Source organism: Balaenoptera borealis (genome assembly GCF_965194805.1).
Source record: "Balaenoptera borealis genome assembly, chromosome: 16".
Taxonomy (NCBI): Eukaryota; Metazoa; Chordata; class Mammalia; order Artiodactyla; family Balaenopteridae; genus Balaenoptera; species Balaenoptera borealis.
In genome coordinates, this window is record NC_138872.1 from 41041143 (window position 1) to 41061144 (window position 20002).

General features: G+C 33.0%; 1 protein-coding gene across 10 annotated transcripts in view; it reads left to right on the forward strand.

The window, feature by feature from the left end:
- Positions 1 to 20002, forward strand: part of MACROD2 (mono-ADP ribosylhydrolase 2) — a 1990905-nt gene that overhangs the window by 4215 nt on the left and 1966688 nt on the right. For all 10 annotated transcript variants that reach the window (XM_082359154.1, XM_082359151.1, XM_082359149.1 and 7 more), the window contains exon 2: positions 2026 to 2142. In XM_082359154.1, the coding sequence (XP_082215280.1) occupies positions 2026 to 2142 (117 nt within the window). The remainder of the gene's footprint in view (positions 1 to 2025; positions 2143 to 20002) is intronic.

The window sequence follows — 20002 nt, forward strand, 5'->3', positions numbered from 1 at the left end:
CTTTTCTTTGCTGGTTTCCACATCAGTGGGACCCTGATTCACCTTGTACCCTCAGTGACATCTAAGTTTTATTTCATTTTTTTTCCTCTTTGTGTTCACTCCCTAAATGTTGTTTGTTTGAGGTTTGGTCCCCTGTCTTACCCTCCCCAATGAATTTCCTGTAGGCCTAGAATTTTAGGTTATAATTTCCAAATCTCTAGGCTAGATCTTTCCTGAGTTCCAGATTCTTGTTTTCAACTTGAATGGCCTAGGCATCTTAAATTCAATATAGTGTTGAGTATTGTAGTATTGTGATTTGAATATATAACATCCGATGAAAATCTTTTTTTTTGATCTCCTATTGTGGCTGAAGAAAAGCCAGTTCTAGGAGCAGGGAGAAATGTTGGTTGCCCAACATTTTTTCACTTGTGCTTACCTTAATACTTTCTGCAGTTTATTTCTGTGAAAGAATCTTTTAAAGTGATTATTTCACTTGAGCTTACATTAATACTTTCTGCAGTTTATTTCTGTGAAAGAATCTTTTAAAGTGATTATTTTATGAGGGTTAGATTACCTAAAACTAGATACTGTCCTTAAATCCATTCATCTAAACTACAGTACTTTGTAATATGCTGAAAGAGAATTGGAGAGTGAGAGTATGACTGTCAATTGCTCTACATTGTGGCGACCTTTGGTAAATACATGATACATGACAGCTGACATACAGAATGAGTGAGGTTGCCAGTGTCAGTTTATATATTGAATATTAGAAAATCTTAATTTATTTGTAAATAAACCTAATTTATTTCCTTAGGTTAGAAATATATAGAATTTTTTAGTTTTTTTTTCCCCAGTATCCTAGTGGATTGTTTTATGTACCTTCTAGGATATGAATAGTTAACTTTGAATGTTAGTGGTGTACTTTATAGAATAAGATTAAATGGCTCGGCATAGTATACAGATTCCTGTACATTTTTGTTTTAATTTATGTTTCTAGTTACTTTTCAATTCTGTGGCCACTTTCCCTCCTCGTAACATATCTTGCAGCTTCATTAAACTATTCGTATCTCCTTATCTTTGTTTACATTGCTCTACTAGTCTGAAATATCCTTATTTCTTACCTCTTCATGGCAGAATTCTACCTGTCCTTCAGGAACGAGCATACATGTCACCTCCTTTGGGGAGCTTTTCTTGAGAAGGTAGTACAGTGTAGTGGCTAACGGTATAGGCTATAGTTTTTTACTAATGGAGATATCTGAGTGGATTTTAATGGAAAGCTCTCTTGCTTTGGACAAACTACTGAACTTTGATGTGCTTCATTTCCCTATCTGCAAAATCAGGATAATAATACTATCAGTTTTGCTGAGTGTTGGGAAGATTATTTTAATAAAATTATACATGTGAAGTACCTGGCACACAGTGCGTTCTTTATAAACAACATCAACTATTGTTACTTCTAAGTGTTTAAGATGTTTTAATCTTATAATCAAGATTTATACTTAAAGTATTGTTTATATCACCTCCACAATGGTATTATTAATTGAAAGGGCACTTTTATTGTTGATGGCATTGTAGAATTAAGGAAATATCTTGGTGGCTGCTTTTCTTGTGCTGTTAGCATTTGTACTTATTTGTCTTAGGATTTTGTATTTTATTTATGTAGCTATTATTTTTTATCTTATCCGTATCCTCTTTTGTCTTGTGAACTCCTCAAAGTTAAAGGTCACCTTTGTACCTGCAGTTTATAAACATATCACCTGGCACATAGCAGACTGTCAGTAGATGTTTGAAAGAGTTTACTTCTTTCTTGGACTATCACAAGAATGTCTTCCTCATCAGGCTTAGATCTTATTTTTCCCCCTACTAATATAGTATTAATTTGACACCTTTTAACACTCAAATACGGAGTCATTAGATTTGATTTTGGTATTCTTCAAGCCCACACCAATTCTTTGGTTAGTTTAACGTGGTTAATATTTAAATTGTAAAATAATTTCTGAACTTAAAAGTTAAATACAAATGGAGATTCTGCTTTTATTTTGCAAGAACGTTTGCTGAAGATGACCGTAGAGGAGAGACGCAAAGAATACCTAAGGGACTATGTTCCCTTGAACACCATCCCGTCATGGAAAGAGGAGATGAAGGGCAAGAGCCAAAATGATGGTAAGTTTCTCAGAACATTTTTCAGGTAGATATTGTTCTCATTTATTTATGACTTCTGCAGGACAATTGTTGATAGAATTGAATACCTGGCATTTAATAAAGAGATGTCATTTTTGCTATATGAAATAATTGGTTATCATTTAATTGCTTTTAGCAATCTACTCTGTGTTATTTAAACTTAAGAAATTATTTTAACATAATTCATGTTTGGAGGTATAACCACATTTATGTTATGGTACTATTTTATAGATACTTTTAAAAAACTATTCTGCAGTAGTTGTTGGAGCAAATGATATTAAGGATATGTTGCTTTAGTGAGACGGCCTTTTGAGTTTGTTTTGATTTGGTTCATATATATTGCATTTCTTCAAGTTATTTTCAGGATTGGATACAGTTGAAAGATAGTATATTAGGAAGAATAGAGAAAAACCAAATAACATTTCACATAATTTAAAGAAGAGTATATATTTTGTATGATGTGCTATTGGTAAAGTATTTGTATGGTGAAATTTACTCACTCAAAGTTTTTATGGTTTGATGAGACTCTAGATAGTTTGACAGAAAATATATGTGTTAGCATATAAATGAACTGTTAAGTATTGAAAAGGTATATGGAAACAGTTATAAAAACAACATAATAGATTTAATAGAAGTTTAATATGTTATCTTTGAATGAACACTCATTGGTGTTAATAGTCTGAATGTGAAATTTAAGAAGAAACAGGGTGCTTTTTAGGATACATAAATGTTTCGAAAGAAAAATAGTTTTATGAAAGGGACTGAGGACATTCTAATTTCACAGGTTGTGATCTTAGATTGGTGGAACTGTAGAGTATACTATGGACCCAGAACAAGAAGACTAGCATGGAATTCCTATGGACAAAATCTGTGGGAAACAGCAGCCAAATTAGACTTTGGTGTCTGTGAAGAGAACATGCTTATCTGAGTGTTTGGGCTTTAGAGAGAATTTTGTTTTTCTGGGAAAGCAAAGCCTGTGAGTTCTTTTAGAGCTAACTCTGCCTGGAAAAATGTGTGACCTTGGGCAAATGGGGTAGTGGCTCTATCCCAGATTCTATTGGGGTCACTGAACAAGCTGATTGGGATGTACACATCTGACCTGCTTGCCCAGTGTCTTCAGTAAATGCAGTTGTTTTAATAATGGGCTAATTAAGACATCATTGAGAGAAGGTAGTGCTGTGTAATGAAAAGAATATAAATCAAAAGGACAGATTTCTGGGCCTTGACTGAACTAGGGCCATATGCCTCTTCATGGTTGGGTCTGTTATTTATTCTTTAGTTTATGAGAAACCGATATTGAATACTTCAGCTCCACTTTTTGTGGCAAGTGAATCTCTCTTTCACTGTGCTTCATTCATCTGATTTTCTTTCTTCATTGCTATTGTAGGTGGTCAGTTTTCTAAGGATGCAATACCTGATGATCATCTTTAACAAATTTTGCCTCCTGAAATAGAGGTAGATTTCTGTTGCTGCCAGAATAATTGAAAAAGCAATAGTGATACCCAGGCTGCATTGCCCAGTGTTCTGCTCGCCTCTGTGTAGAGGCTTGGCCTTTATGTTGGTTGCTTCTATTTGAATATTCAGCACGTGGGAGTAGGGTTGAACTGGGTTGTTAGAGAATTCGGAGTTGGATATTTTCAGAGATAACCACAGCCCAAAATATTTCTGCCTAATCAGAGACGATACGTTGAGTAACACCTCACATTGTTATTCCCTAACAAGAGTCTGTGTATTTAATCCTTTCTCCCAATATGAGCTTTACAGTGGTTTACAACTGCTCTCTGTATTTCGTTTCTTTCCTTCATATTTTTTTGAACTTGAAAGTTCTTCATGAAGAACTAGGTGGTGTACTCAAAATTGTGTTTCTATTAAACAATGTCTTATTTCCATCTAATGTTACTTGCTTCTCTCTATTGTGACCTGGAAATTGGTGACTGGTCTCTTCTTTTTTTCATGAAATAGAATGACTCATTCTATAATTAATATCTGTTAATTTCTTTGTGTTATATATATATTTCATAGTGCTTTCTTGCAGCATTACCTACCCAGTCCTCAATTACACTAAAATAATAGTCAAGAGAGTTTTAGTATTTTATTAGTTTGAAAGACCCTTTAAAAATATAAATCTTTAAAAAATGATAAAGGACAATTGTAAAGTTATATTTTTATATTTTATTTCGAAGTGTTTAAGCCACTGCTTATAAATGTATATGTATATAAATAGGTATTGATATTTATAATAGTTTAATCTTTTAAGTATGAGATTTCAAACTAAGTTTTAAAATAAGTCTGTTTATAATTCTGTCATATAGTTTCTGATTTGTAGGAAAGGAATAGTATTTATTGGGCTAGCACAACATGCCAATTTTAAATTTAGTAGTTTATCATTATTACCTATGTTTTTATAGAAGGCCATGTGTCATGGCCTTGATATTCATGATTACATGGAACGTTCTCAAGCTACTGTTTAATAAGTTTTTTTCTTAACTTTGCTCAGTTTTCTTTTACTTTAATTAAATGCTTCTTGTTATTTTATTGTAACAAAGTTAAATAATAACGAGAGGAGTAGTAGCCAGATGTATTTGTCATAATTTTAATTTTAAGCTGTCTTAACAAAAGGAAACCAAAAATTGCCAAATAATATAAAAATCAATGTGCAGAAAAGAGGAAGCAAGTAGATAATATTTTTATTTTGATTTACTACTTTCTTAATATTGGAGAACTAGGGATCAGCAGAGGAAAGAATGGGAGGTGATTACCAAAAAAAACCCCATTTGCTTATCGTTCATGTTTATATTTGTCAACTACTATTAGTAAATCTCTGGAATTATATGCTTCTAATTACTTCTTCCTCTGTGTTAGCAATTCTGTAATAATTCTATTTCATTTGTCAGTTGCTGTGTTGTAGGGAATTTTAAAATGCTTGTCTCTCTATTGTATCTGTGTCTCTAGCAACTGGAATAGTGCCTCATGTGTAGGTGGGCTCAATCAGTATGTTACATAAGTATGCCTCAGAGGTTACAGTCTACAATGGACAATTCTTTTTTCTTTATTTTTTTTCAAACTTTAAAATGAGCATTTAAAAACATATATAAAAATAGAATACTGTAATGAACCTTTCTGTGCCCACCACCCAGTTTCAACAGTTAATGATGGTCAGTTTTATTTCATGTATATCAGTGCTCCCTGCACCTTTCTGCCAGACTGTTTCAAAGCAATTCCTGTATATCTTATCAACTTTATCTGTAAATATATGTATGTGTGCCTATGCATGCATCTCTAAAAAGGTAGGGACACTTTTTTGTTGTTTTAATATAACCACAGCACTCTCACATCAGAAAATTAATTCTTTAATGTAATTAAATGTCCAATTAGTATTCACATTTTTCTCATTGTCTAATAAAGAGTCTTGCTTTTTTGTACAGTTGGTTTGCTTGAGTCAAGATCTAATAAACAAGGTTCACATACTGATATATTTCTTACGTCTCTTTTAATCTATAGTTTCTTCTCTTTCTGTCCTTTTTCCCTCTTGTAATTTATCTGTTGAATAAAGTAAGTTATTTGTCTTACAGAATTTTTCACATTTTGGATTTTGCTCATTGCATCTTTGTTGTGTCATTTAGCGTGTTCCTCCGTCCCCCTATGTTTCGTATGAGCTGGTAGTTAAATTCAGAGGCCTGATCAGACTTGGGTTTAATTCTTTTTGAAAGAATACTTTATAGATTATTGTACCTTCATTTTGCATGATGTCTGGTGATCGCTCTCTGTGGTGATAAGACTGATCGCTAGGTTCAGTTACTGTCGGTCTAATCCATTCTTTGTAAAGTTCCCTGTCAACTTTTTCCCTCATGAATTTAGCAGCCATTGATGATTGATCCATTATTTTATTAGGGGTTGCAAAATAGTGTTATCCTAATTTTATCATTCCTCCTTCGTTTATTAGTTGGACTTCTGTAAAAACTTTTCCTTATCAACTTTTTTTGTTTTCATGCAGTACAGTTTATACAGAAAAGGCAGAATAAATGCTAGATTTCCTTTTATTTACCAGCTTTTGGATTGAGTTGGTTTCCTGAAATCCTCCAAAAGTAGCCAAAGAGTTCTTTCTCTCTAAGTTTTGACTGGCATTTTGAATCTTTCTCTTCCTCTTTCCCCATTCCTCCTCCCCCCACATGCGTTAAATGGGAATACCTCATTTAAAGTATAGTGCCTGTACAAATACATACAATCACTAAAATATAGTCCTAGGATATAGTAGAAAGGCAAAGATAGATACAGATATATCAATGGATGGATGGATATGATAGAAGAATGGCATTGCTTCTTTGTAGGGACAGAAGTTCATTTCTCAGGTTTACTTGTTATGTGTTCTGTTCTCTTTTGCTACTTTCCACGCTGAGGTTCTATTAGAATACCACTCAGAGAAGCATGACTTTGCCATGCTTACGCTAATTTTCTCTTACTGGTTGGTATCAGAGAAAATAGCTATAGCTGTAAGTTTAGATTGACTGTGAATCTATACTTTTAATGTTTATATGGAACAGTAAGGGATGAAAAATATAATAAATGATGAAGGTGAGTTAAGTGGAAACTATAAAACTATTTTATTCAGGTATGACAAAATATTAAAAGGGTCACTTAGAAAGAAACTTCATATTTCATATCTTATATGTAATATTCAAATCTGATTTATAGGTCATTTGAAAACACTTAACTAGGAAAATCTGAACTGTGAAGTCTTTGTAAGTCTGAATTTCCATTTTTTGAGGTGTATAGAAATATTTTGAGATATTTGGGTTGACTAGGGGCATGTGTGTAAACTTTGTTTCTTTTGGTTAACTTAGAAGCTCAGCCTCTTTTGGTCTCTTAAACTAATTTCTACTTTTAAATGATTTTCATAAGAGGTGATGGCTGACCAAAGAAATATAAGTTAAGTCCAAATTGCTGAGTCTCTCCATCACATTGAGATCTTATTTCAATGTGGGTTTTGAATTTTGTTATATTTTACCTATGTCCTAGGTTGAATATTGATATTCAGAAATCATCAAAGAAAGAGTATCTTAATCATATTTCAATCCCAGTGCATAGTCCAGTATTTTTATCCTTAGTAAATTAGCAGTAACTATTTTTTGAATGTTAGTATGTTTATTAATTACCAGGAATGAGGAAATAAGAATATAATTATGTTGCTGAATATTATATGGAGAGGGGTAAGGGACCATATGGTAAAACAAATTAAAAAATTCTAATAACTATGATGAGGTGGGCTTTGCCGCAGATTTTTAAACTATATTAACTGCATTATTTTATTAAATATTTGATGTTGTTGGTTGGAAGACAGGCCACAATTTAAAATGACTGAATAGTTAGGAAAATGGTATTTATAACAGGATGGAATTCAGTAGGCTTATAAAAATTGGAAAGGAATGTTTCCTATTATAGTCTTTTGATATTGATCCCTTTTTATATTATTTTCACTTTGACCACTATACTTTAAAAGTAAAATAATCTGTAGAAGCAGAAGAAAGCTCAGAGCAAAACATCTCAACTTTTTAGATACAAGTCATTTATTTTCAGCGGGTGGTGATTTTTTTCCCCCTCTTGTATGATCTTCAAATGAATTTAATTAAAAAAACAGAAAGCTGTTTTTGCCTCAAGTAACTTAAGACCACTCTAGCTTATTCTTCAAACAATTATTTGTGAAGTTTCCATTACCTGTAAAAATGTTGCACAAGTAGAACTTATATTAGAAACAGACATTTTTCACTCCAAAAGTGAAAAGTAGACTAGGATAAAGACTAAAATCCTAAATGACCTGAATTCTTCTATGATCTGGCCCCTCTTCTTTTTGGCTTCTTATTATATCACTCCCTTTCTTGGTCTCTGCATCTAGCCACACTGTCCTTTCTCTTTCTGGAATGTATTGTGCTCCTTCCCACTACTGGGTCTTTATCTGGTTGTTTTTATCTCCATGTCCTTGTTAATTTTTCTCAGCTTTCAGTTCCCAGCTTGAAACCCTTCTATTCTGTCTGGAGTCTTCGCTGAACCCTTACTTTGGAACAGTTTCCTGTATTAAATACTTTCATACAGCTATGATCCTTTTCATACAGCATTAATATCAGTTTGTTTTTAATGTACTCAATCATAGGATTATCTGATCAAGATCTATCTCCTTATAAGATTAATTACTGTGAACATAGGGACCATGTTGTCTGTCTTAACTCTCCCTTATATCTCTGGCATCTAGCATTATGCTTGGTGCACAGTAGATATTCAGTAAGTATTTGTTGTGTGAATTGAATAAATGATAAACTATTTGCCTGATGGTATTTCATGCATTATTTTCTGTCTTCCCACATTTTCTTCACTGTATTGTAAAGATTCACGTGGGAATAATGGGTTTAGAAATTAATCCAGTTGCTTTTTAATGTAGGTAATAAATACTTTGCATCTCTGTAATATAAGGTTGGTTTTATTGTTTTAAAAGTTAGATAGCCTAATGATAAATTACAATTAAGATTTTACAGAACTACTATATAGATATTTAACTAGTTGACACAAGGATGAGAATTTATGTGTATTCATCAGCATTGTGTATTATTATTTATAGTACTTAGTAACTAAACGTTATTTCAATTTCTGTGAACTTAAATGTCAACAGAACTTAAGTTAAATGAGTGTAAATGTAGAAACTTAAGCCTATTATATAATAAGATTTTAAAGTGTAGAAAAATCTTAAGGTATTACCATTGTAAATGCACTTACTTTGGCATTATTGATTCTTGACACATAAAACAACTGTAAGAAATTGTATTAGTATTATATCCTGTTTAAGCCCTTTACTGGGTTAGTTGGTTTGCTTCAAAAAATAACTTGGCTACAGATAAAGAATTTGGTTTCCCATGGAAGAATTAGTCTAAGTAAGAGAATTTTGAGAATAAATAGCGTTCACTCTAATGTATAAAAATATTAAAAATTTTTGTGTAATGATATTTTGTGTGAAGTTGTGAACATTGGTTTAGGCAAACATTTGTGAAGTAAGGTTAACTTCTAAAATAGAGAAAAAAGAATATGAAGAAAAGAACATATAGTGATTCATAATTCACTGCATGGTTTTGTTTTTCCTCTGCCTTTGTCTCTGTCTTGGTCTTTTAAACTGTTTTCCAACACTATTTTAACAACACATAAATAAGTTTTATCGTACATTGCATCATGTACCAAGTGCTATGTAAATTGTCCTTGTATTTAAGCTTGTTTTTAAAATAATGTAGAAACAAAAATCAAACACCTTTTTTTTTTTTTGATACATATCAAGATGACCCAGTGTTGAAAACGCAAGATGAGAAGTTCTTTCTGTGTTATTTTGTTAAGTCTGTAACTTCACCACAGATTGTGTTAGTTTTCTTTTTAACCCATTAAATGAATTATACTAGAAAATATGGTTTTACTTAAATACATTTTGGTCAGTGCAGACAGATACTTTGAGATAGGTTATAGACTGGTGGTAGCCAAAGCCAACCTTTTCCTTTCTCCCTACCCCCATCCCCACCTTGATTGTCTTTCTGTATAAAAGAATCTTTATAAAGTCTTTGTCGTCTTTTTTCAAATATTTAGTTGTTACATTTTCATGTAAGTATTCAAAACAAGGATTTGAATATAGTTTACTGTTTTATTGAAGCCTTTGATTTAGAACCAAGTTGAGAATTACTGATGAAACAAGTAACAAATATAGATAATAAAGTTCAATAAAAGTCCATATGCCTGGCCATATGCATGCCAGGGCAGAAGATATATGAACCTTTGGAGGTTTGGAAATATTACAGTTTAGTTTGGTCTAGGTCCAGGGCGAGCCATGGATTTCAGATGGCTAGTTAGTTGTTCCCTAGAGATTGGATTAGGATATATTCAGTTTTTTAAGAATCCAGACTATCCCAACATAGAGGTGAGTCTCGCATTAAACTTAGATTTGAGATTGTGTCTGCCATATGAAAATAACAGAGTTAGAGATTTTCCAAATTTTATACTTCTCCTGTATTAGTGATTCTGTTGGGGTAAAAACTTTCAGGGTTTTGTTTTGTTTTGTTTTGTTTATTTCTGTATAAGTTGAGGCTTACTGTTATATACCCATCAGGTGTGTAATAATGGGAGTGATTTTTATTATTTTGATAAGTATATGTATCTTCTATGTTAACTCTGGGAATGCACAGGTTTTGGGATTAAACGTGTCTGTCATCAAATCCCGATTCTGCTGTTATATACCCTAGTCAAAGAACCTGTGACCTCCCTAAACTTGTCTCCTCATATGTTAGTTACCCCATTGGGGCTGTTTGTTTTTCCTTCTTAAGGTTGTGAGGAGAACTAATTGAGAGAGGACATCAGCGCATCTACATAGCTCCAAAGCCTTCTCTTATTATAGAATGCACCTTCCTCTTGCATGAAACTTCTTGTGACTCCTACTCATATCTGTGCTCATAGCCAGTGTATAATAGAAAGTAGATTTTTTTCCTATGCTTGTAACTGTAAATACATGTACAGTTTGTTTGAATTTGGACTGTTTGCTTTAGAAGGTAGAAATTGTGACTGTTTTGGAATTTTATTTTATAGGGTCTAGTGGAGGTCTTTGTGTACAAATCCACTTAGTAGTTTGTGGTAAGTGTGCTAAATAGAGTTACAACTGGTCAAGGAAAAATATTTTTAAGACAGCCAGTTATTTGGAAACATCAGGCACTACTTTTTTGTTTCCTCTGTGAGTGCTTGTACGTTGGTTTTAAGAATTTTGAAACTTGTACTGTTAGATTTGAGAGAAGATGGCATCTAAAACTGAAGATACTTTCTGAATTAAAGGCTAGTATTTTAAAATTTCTTAATTTTCTTGTTGTTATTTAGCACTTTGTAAGAGTAAATAACAAGCTAATAAAATTTCTGGCCATTGGTGTATGTGAATTCTAATGTCATTGAAAGGGAAAAAATTTTTGTTTAAAACCAGATTTGACTGAACAGCTTTCACATACTAAGGGAATAGCATAATTCATACATCAGAAGAGATGACTTTTAGTTGAGGAAAATATCTTGAACCTTTGTGGATATGAGAAGTCTAGAAAGAAAAGACAAAAGCAGAGGGGAATTTTGAGTTTCTTGGGCAGCCTGAGAGAGAAGTGTGAAGGATATAGGAACAAAAGGAAAAGATGTGAGGAGAAATGGTGGAGAGCAAGAAGCTCCAGCAATGCGGCAGGAAGTCAGTCCCTATGTAAGGACAGAATCCATCCATCCTTAAAGAATATAGATAGGATGGGGGCTGGAGATATTTATCTTACCTGATTATTAAAATAACAGGTGTACTTGGATGCAGATACCCAGTACCTGACATCTTGGTTGTTTTAATGATAGTAGAAATTATATGACTCATAAGAATACCGAATTTAACCATACTTATGAGTGTCTTCGACAAATACAAAAAATATTCTATCCTCTGTAGTCTCTGAAATTCTTCCTCTTATGCAGGTGGTAAGAGACGGGACAGAGATAACAATGCATACCTAGCAGTTTACTAGACATATGCTTATCTCAGCTAAGTAGCTCGTTCAAATTTATGGTAACTTAACTTGGTTCTAAAGCATGTTTAAAATCTGTTTAACCATTTTAATTTTAACAGTTCAGTGGTTTTAAGTACATTTACAGTCATCATCAGTACCCATTTCCAAAATCATCATTAGTACCCACTTCCAAGACATTTTCACCTTCCCAACTAGAAACTCTGTACCCATTACATAATAACTACCCATTTTCCTCTCTCACCCAGCTTCTGGTAATCTCTATTCTGTTTTCTGTCTCTATAAATTTGCCTGTTTTAGACTTCCTGTAAGTACAATCATACAATATTTGTCTCTTATGTCTGGCTTATTTCACTTAGTATAATGTTTTCTAGGTTCATCCATATTGTGGTGTGTATTCCAATTTCATTCTTTTTTAAGGTTGGGTAGTATTCCACTATATATGTATGCCACATTTTGTTTATTCATTCATCTGTTGATAGACATTGGGGTTTCCACCTTTTGGCTACTGCGAATAATGCTGCTGTAAACTTTGATGTACCAGTATCTGTTCGAGTCTCTGTTTTCAGTTCTTTTGGGTATATAACTAGGAGTGGAATTGCTAGATTATTTGGTAATTTTACATTTAACTTTTTGAGGAACCACAAAACTGTTTTCCACAGCAGCTGTACCATTTTACATTCCCATTAGCAATGCACAGGGACTCCTCTACATTCTTGCCAATGCTTGTTATTTTCTGTTTTTTTTTTTTTTAATAATAATAAAATATAAAGAATAATTTCTTTCAGCAATGTTTTGGAATTTTCATTGTACAGGTCTTTCACCTCATTGGTTAAGTTTATTACTAAGTATTTTATTCTTTTTGATGCTATTGTAAATGGAATTGTTTTCTTAATTTCCTTATCAATTGTTCATTCCTGGTACATAGAAATGCAACTGAACTTTGTGTGTTGATTTTGTATCTTGTAACTTTGTTGAATTCAAGCTAATAATATTTTGGGTTTTCTACACATATGATCATGTTATCTGGGAACAGAGGTAATTTTACTTCTTCCTTTCCAATTCATAGGTGTATATTCCCTTTAAGCTGCTGCTGAATTCAGTTTGTGTTTTGTTGAAGATTTTTGCATAGTTATTAACAAGGGATATTGGCTGTAGTTTTCTAGTGGTGTCTTTTTTTGGCTTTGGTGGTATTCAGTAAGGCTGGTTATATAGAATGAGTTAGGAAGTGTCCTGTCCTCTTCAATTTTTTCAGAAGAGTTTGAGGATTGGTGTTAATTCTTCTTTAAATGTTTGGTGGAATTCACCAATGATGCCCTCTAGTCCTGGGCTATTTATGTTAGAAGGTTTTTGAAACTGATTCAATCTCCTTATTAGTTATAGGTCTATTCAGATTTTCTATTTCTTTATGAATTAGTTTTGGTAGGTATTTCTAGGTGTGTTTCTAGGTATTTGTCCATTTCATCTAGATTATCCAATTTGTTAGTGTGTAATTGTTCATAGTATCCCCTTATAATCCTTTTTATGTATGTGAAATTTGTAATCATGTCCCTACTTATACTTCTGATTTTAGAAATTTTAGTCTTTTTTTCCTCTTAATACAGCTAAAGGTTTGTCAGCTTTATCTTTTCAAAAAGCCAGCCCTTAGTTTTGTTGATCTTTTTAAATTGTTTTTCTAGTCTCTATTTTATTTTATTTATCTCCACTAGTCTTTATTACCTCCTTTCTTCTGGTAGCTTTGTGTTTAGCTTGTTCTTTTTTTTTTTTTAAGTTTCTTAATGTATAAAATTAGATTATTGATTTGATATTTATTTATTTAGATTTTTTTTTGACATGGACCATTTTTAAAGTCTTTATTGAATTTGTTACAGTATTGCTTCTGTTTTATGTTTTGGTTTCTTGGCTGTGAGGCACGTGGGATCTTAGCTCCCCAACCAGGGATCGAACCCACATCCCCTGCATTGGAAGGTGAAGTCTTAACCACTGGACCGCCAGGGAAGTCCCAAAGTCTCTCTTTGTTTACTTTGTCTTCCTCAGGGTTTTACAGATGTTTCCTCAGGAGTTCTTCCGGCTCAGTGCTGGGACACTCCTTCAGCACATAGCTAGGCCTCCTCTGAATCTAAGGATTATCTTGAGATGCAAGCTTAAGGTCTTCTCAGCTCTTCTCTGAGCATGTATCCTGTCTAGACATGCACACGACTTTCTAAATTCCCCTGTATACATGGCTGCTTTTGAATGTCCTTATTTCCTAAAGAGCCTCACCGTATCTTCTCCTTGGGCATTATATAGTCTATTATATGTCTGCCCGTAATCTTGTCCCAGGTGTCTGTGAGTCTGTAGTTGCCTAGAGCTTTTATGAGCTCTTTTATGAGCACTGCCTGATGATTTTTCCATCTTAATTTTGAGTTAGGTGAAGTAGGGATGAGTGCCTTCCATCAGTTCTTCAAGTATCCCCAGATAGGTGAGAACAGACTTACACAATAATTTGCAGATAAGGTCTTTTCTCCTGGTTCACAGGAGGGAACTGGCAACCACTGCTACTGCTTCAACACCAAGACTGCTGTTGTGCTGGGGAGGGTGTAGGGCAAGGATGAGTAAAAATACTTTAAAAAGTCTCTTTTGAAGATGGGTTTTTCTTGATTGGGTGTTTGCTTGGCTTCTGTAAACCTTAGACTGTTTTCCAGAATTTCAACAAAGTTGGTTCAGACAGTTTCTGCCTGTTGTTTTCAGTGTTTATTTGGGCAGATGAGAGCTTGGAGCTATCTGGTTCACCATTCTGCTTGAACTTTATAATTTCAAATGTGAAAACCAACTGTTTGGCTACCACTAGCTGCTTTAACAAAGTAACCCTCAAGTTCAATGGCTTAACCTGATAAAAGTTTATTTCTAGTTTACTTAACAGTCCATTGTGGGTGTTTGTAATTGGTATCAGTGGAGCAGTGGTGGTGGTGGTGGTGGTGTTTGGGTTGGGGAATGTGAGTATGTGTCTTTGAGGGGGCATTCTGTTTCACGTTAGTTCTTCAGCGACAGAGCTGATCAAGCCTATGCCTTCTTTAACACGTTGCTTCTGAGGGTGCCCTGGAGAACCTTAGGGGAAAGGGGGAAAGAGAGGGATGTATCAGAGGGTTTTATGAGCTAGCCCCCGGAGATGGTGCACTTGATTTTCACTCAGGTATCTTGGGCTGGATGTCAGGCACATGGCCATATTTAATTGTAAGAGAGGCTGAGAAATGTAATCTAACTATATACTCAGGAAGAGGATGAAACTAGTTATTTTGGTGAATAGCTAGTAATATCTGTCATACCAGCCATGCACAGAGCTTCCTTGGACTACCATTTTCTATTGAATGAGCTGTAAGATACACCATTTTTTAATATTCCATTAAGAAGGAAGAGGAAAAAAAGCACTGTCAATTGAATTATTATACAGTGCTCCCTAATCACCCTGATCTGTCAATAAATTTAAAATAAAAATTATTTTAGATTTCCTCCATTATATACTTTTATGATATATCATACTTGAACATACCTTAGAAGGAAGCTATAAGTGAAGTAAGTTTAGGTCTTCCTAGAACATCTTTGCACTCAGAATCCATTCTTCTGAATCATTTTTTCCCATTCAGAGTTGTCGATGTGTTTTTCCACAGAATTATTTTTATGTGCAGTTAGGAGAGTTGGTGATATAGTACTACCTAAAAATGTACTCTGCTTTTGTCTGGGATTTCCTTCTAAACCACTGATACCTAGTCTGTAAGTTTTAATGCTGGCATATTCTTGATCTTACCAGGTGGTGTTAATGAAAGATTTTCAACCAGTATTTGGACTCATGTTCTTTCCTCAGATGGTCATTTGGATTGTTGCCTGAAATGTTGAGAGGTTGCAGTTGTCTAATTATATCACCAGAAATGATAAATAAATTCTTATATACACAGGCAGTGAAGACTGTCATGAACACCACCTCCACAGCAGCAACTGTAAATACCTTTAATTGTAAGGCATCTGCCAATTTCAGAGATGTTAAGATGTTAAAAAAAAAAAAAAAGGCATCTTTGAATTGAAGATGTATAGTATGTTGAATTTGTTTTGATTTTTAAGTTTTTGTGTTTTTTAATATTTAGGACTTTTTACTCCTAATGATGTCTAACCTATTGAAAACACTGGTTATTTGAATTTATAAAAATTATTTTTTAGTTTTTCAAGTTCTTTAGTTTGGAGAATTAGGTGAAGTGAAGGGTAGGATGGATCAGCTCTTTGGAGCATTGGCTTAAAGTTATGAGAGTCTGATTTTAGAACAATACAGGAAAACACTTAAACACTGTTAGTTGCTTCTGAATGGAATGGACTCTGACACAGTGCATTTTCTGTCATTGGAATTATTCAGAAAGGTTCTGGATGAAAATCAGTCAGACAGAGTGAAAGCAATTCCTTCACTGGGCAGTAATTGAAGAAGATGTTGTCTAATGTGTCTTTCTGACTGTTGAGATTCTTATTCTAAAATAATTTAATTTTGTGTAAGTGGTCTTCCCTTTTCTGATCCTTGACAGTATAATTTATCAGTGCTTTCTGTCGGCGACTGCAACACCAGTGATTTTTTTTTTCCTTAATGTAAGACAGACAACTAAATGCAGATTACTGTTCTGTTTCTAATTAAGTGATTAAACATACTAAGCCAAGGCATTCTTTGGAACACTGATTGGCACAGAGGGAGTGTGTATTCAAGGAATAGTACTTTTTTCTTTGTGGATTACACTGCAAAATATTGTTACCTTATTTTCCTGGGGGCACAGGAAAATTCTAATTTGTTGGTTCTTTCAGGGTTTAGTTTGTGAAAGGGGCCACTGTCAATTTTATTTTTAATTAAAAAAAGGCTTATGGAAATGACCCTCTTTCCTCTCTTTCTTTTTGTTGTAACACAGTACTTGTGGCCAGACTCGTTGGAATTATCAGTACTTAAACAGCTAAATAAGGAATCTTCTGACCTTTCCTGTTAGTGGCTCAAATGGTCATTACAAGGATTGTTCATACACTTTTGCGGAGCAAATTAAATAGATGAAGGACAGCCGAGTTTTAGAAAGAGAGAGAGCCAGAGATACATCTTTTTCTTATTTTCTTCCTCATACCCAAATCTAGATGTCAAGTTATCTGAGATTTACTTTTACTGAAAATAATGATAGTGAATAATAACACTCCCTCTTTAGTTTTGGCCATTCATAACTTGCCAATAGCTCAAACCTGGGATTTTAAAGACTGTTGAACTATGTTCATGGAATGCTTTATTGAGTAAATATGTGTTTTTCATCATAATGAAAACATGTCTTTTTTCTGAATAGATTTGTACTGGTATTCTAAATATTTAATGTATCTCCCTCTTTGTGAGAGAGACCGCTCTAGATTTCTCTGGTAATATTTCTGGCAAAGTCTGTGCTCTTAATCTTTCTGCCTCTTATGCTTTTACAAATAGTCTACTGTATGTCTACTCTTATATAGTATTTTGTTAGTTTTTATAGTAAAAACTAACATTATATATACATGGCATTTTGGAGCTTGCTTTTTCCACTTAAAACTGTATTTTGACATTTCCTTTTTTTTTTAAACTGTATGTTTTATCATAAATCGTTTAAATTTATTTACCATAAATTATTTTATCCTTGATGGACACTAGGTATTTTTCCCAGTTGCTAATAAGGATATGATGAATATGTTTATAACCCTTGTATATATGTCTGAGGCTTTATGTGAGCTAGATTCCTAAAAGTGGAACTGCTGGGTCACAGTGCAGATTTGAAATTTTGGTAATATTGTTACATCATCCTTCAAAATGGCTGAAATAGTTTATACACACATCAACATTGTATGAACACCTGTTTTCTCATAATTCTGTCAACAAAAAGTGCCATTAATCCCTGAAATGTTTGCCAGTGGAAAGGGTAGAAACTAATAACTTGTTGCTGTTGCTGTTAGCCATTTGGATTTCTTTTGTGAGTCATCTGTTTATAACTTTTTCGCACTTTTCTGTTGGATTGCCTGTTTTTGTGTTTTAACTTTGTAAATGTTGCAGTATTTTTTAAAAGCCTGTTGTTGAAGAGTATGGTAGTTAAGAATACAGACTTGAACCAGACAGCCAGGCTGAATACTGGCTCTGCCATTTCTTGGGGAAGGTTGCTTAATCTCTGTACTTCAGTTTCTTCATTGGTAAAACAAGGTTTGTGATGGTGTACCTCAAGAAATTATTGTGAGGATTAAAAAAATTAGTGATTTATAAACAGCATAGAATAGTACCTAATCCTTAGTAAGTGATCTCGAAGTGCTTAGCTTTTATAATAATTATTGCTATTGTCATTTATGCTATCTTGTTATTAGCAAAATTAAAAATTTTTGGTCACATTGGCTAGTGTTCTATTTAATGTCTCTTGCATTTGAGGTTTTATTAAATTAAGACTGCTCATTCTAATATCTATAAAAGTAAAGACTTTTTAAGTCTCTTCAAAAAGTTGGCTTAATTTTACTTTACGTTTGTTATCTGAGTGGAATTTCTTTTGTGTGGTAGGAGGTAGACTTAGAGTTTTTTTTCCCCAGTGGATATCTAGTTATGCCCATTGATGTTTTCTTAGTCATATACTGAAATTTCCATGTATGCACGAATCTGTTTCTGGACTCTTTATTCTATTTCATTGTGATCTGTTTGCCAGTTCTTCTGTCAGTATTACACTCTTATAATTACTATAGTTTATTTATATATTTTGATATTTTGTTTGTGAAAAAAGCTACTCTCACTTCTTTTTCAAAATTTTCATGGTTATTTTGATGTACTCTTTCAAACTGATTTTAGATTTTGTTCTATTTATAGAATAGTCAGAGTTCTATTCAAATTTTATTTTAAAAAATCCTATAAGTTTCGAAAAGGTTGATATCTTTACAGTATTGAATGTTCTTATCCAAGAATATAGCTTTCCAAAAAATTAATAAACGTGATACATGAACATGGAGAGTCAAACAGTACAGAAGAGCATAAAATGAAAAATAAGCATTTATCTCTGGCTTACTTCCGAAATCTGTTACTACCATTAATAATTCATGTATGCTGTAGAAAATTTTTGTATTTATATAAATGTGTATTTAGAACTCCCTTATCCTTTTTTTAAAAAAAATACATATAGGATCATGTTCTAATACTGTTTATTTTTCTGTATCTTTTTTCCACCTCCTAATCTATTGTGGAAATTCTTCCATAAGAAATTCTAGTGTTTTATTTCATTTATTTTTAAAGTCTTTGTAGTCTGTCCTTGTGTGGACGTATTGTGATTTTATTTAATCACTGTCTTATTGATGGCATTTTGATTCTATCAATTTCTTTTTTGCTAGTATAGCTAATATTTTATAGAATGTCCTTGTATATTTATCTTTGTAGTCTTGTATATGTTTATATCATAAGAATAATTTCTAGCCATGGAATTGCTAGGTCAATAGATTCAAAGTTTTCAGTCGACAGATGTTTCAGTTTCCACTTTTAAACGTTGAACCATCATTTTATTCCCAGTTTTAGTTTATGCAAATACATTATTTCCCAACACCACCTCTGGATTTTATCAGCTGTATTTTATTTTTGCCTCTCTGATTGCTTTGCTATTTTTTGAAATCATGAATAAGGTTGAATCTATTTTAATATGTTTATTAGCCATTTGTTTTTCTGTTTAAGCACTTACTGTGGGCCAAGCACTGTATTAAGTGAATTGCATGCTCATTTAATGAATTATTTCCTCACATCATTTGCTCATTTAAAAAAAAGGTTTTAAAAATTAACCTCCTAAGAGTTCATTGCACGTTTAGGAAATTACCTTTAGTTATATGTGTTGCAGAGTTTTTGGTTTCATCTATTGTGTATTTTTAGTGATTGTGTATGTATGTATTTTACACACAATTTTACTTGGTCATTTGATATTTCATAATTTTCTTTATCTCAGTCTTATCAACTTTGGTTAGGCTTATTGCTAGATATTTATTTAATAGATTTTAAAATTATGAATGGGCTCTTCATTCTCATTTAATTTTATAATTGGTTATTCATGAGGTATAGGAAAGTTCATTTTTGAATACTGATCTGGAATTTTGTTATTAGTCACAGTCTTTTAAGAGATACTCTTGGATTTTCTAGGTAGACAATAAAGCCTTCTGCAAATGATCTTATAGCTTCTTAATATTCGTACCTCTTATTTTTTTTTTCTTTTGCTTTGGCTAATGTCGCTAGTACTGTGTTAAATAATAGTGTTCATAACAGGCATTCTTGCCTTGTTCTT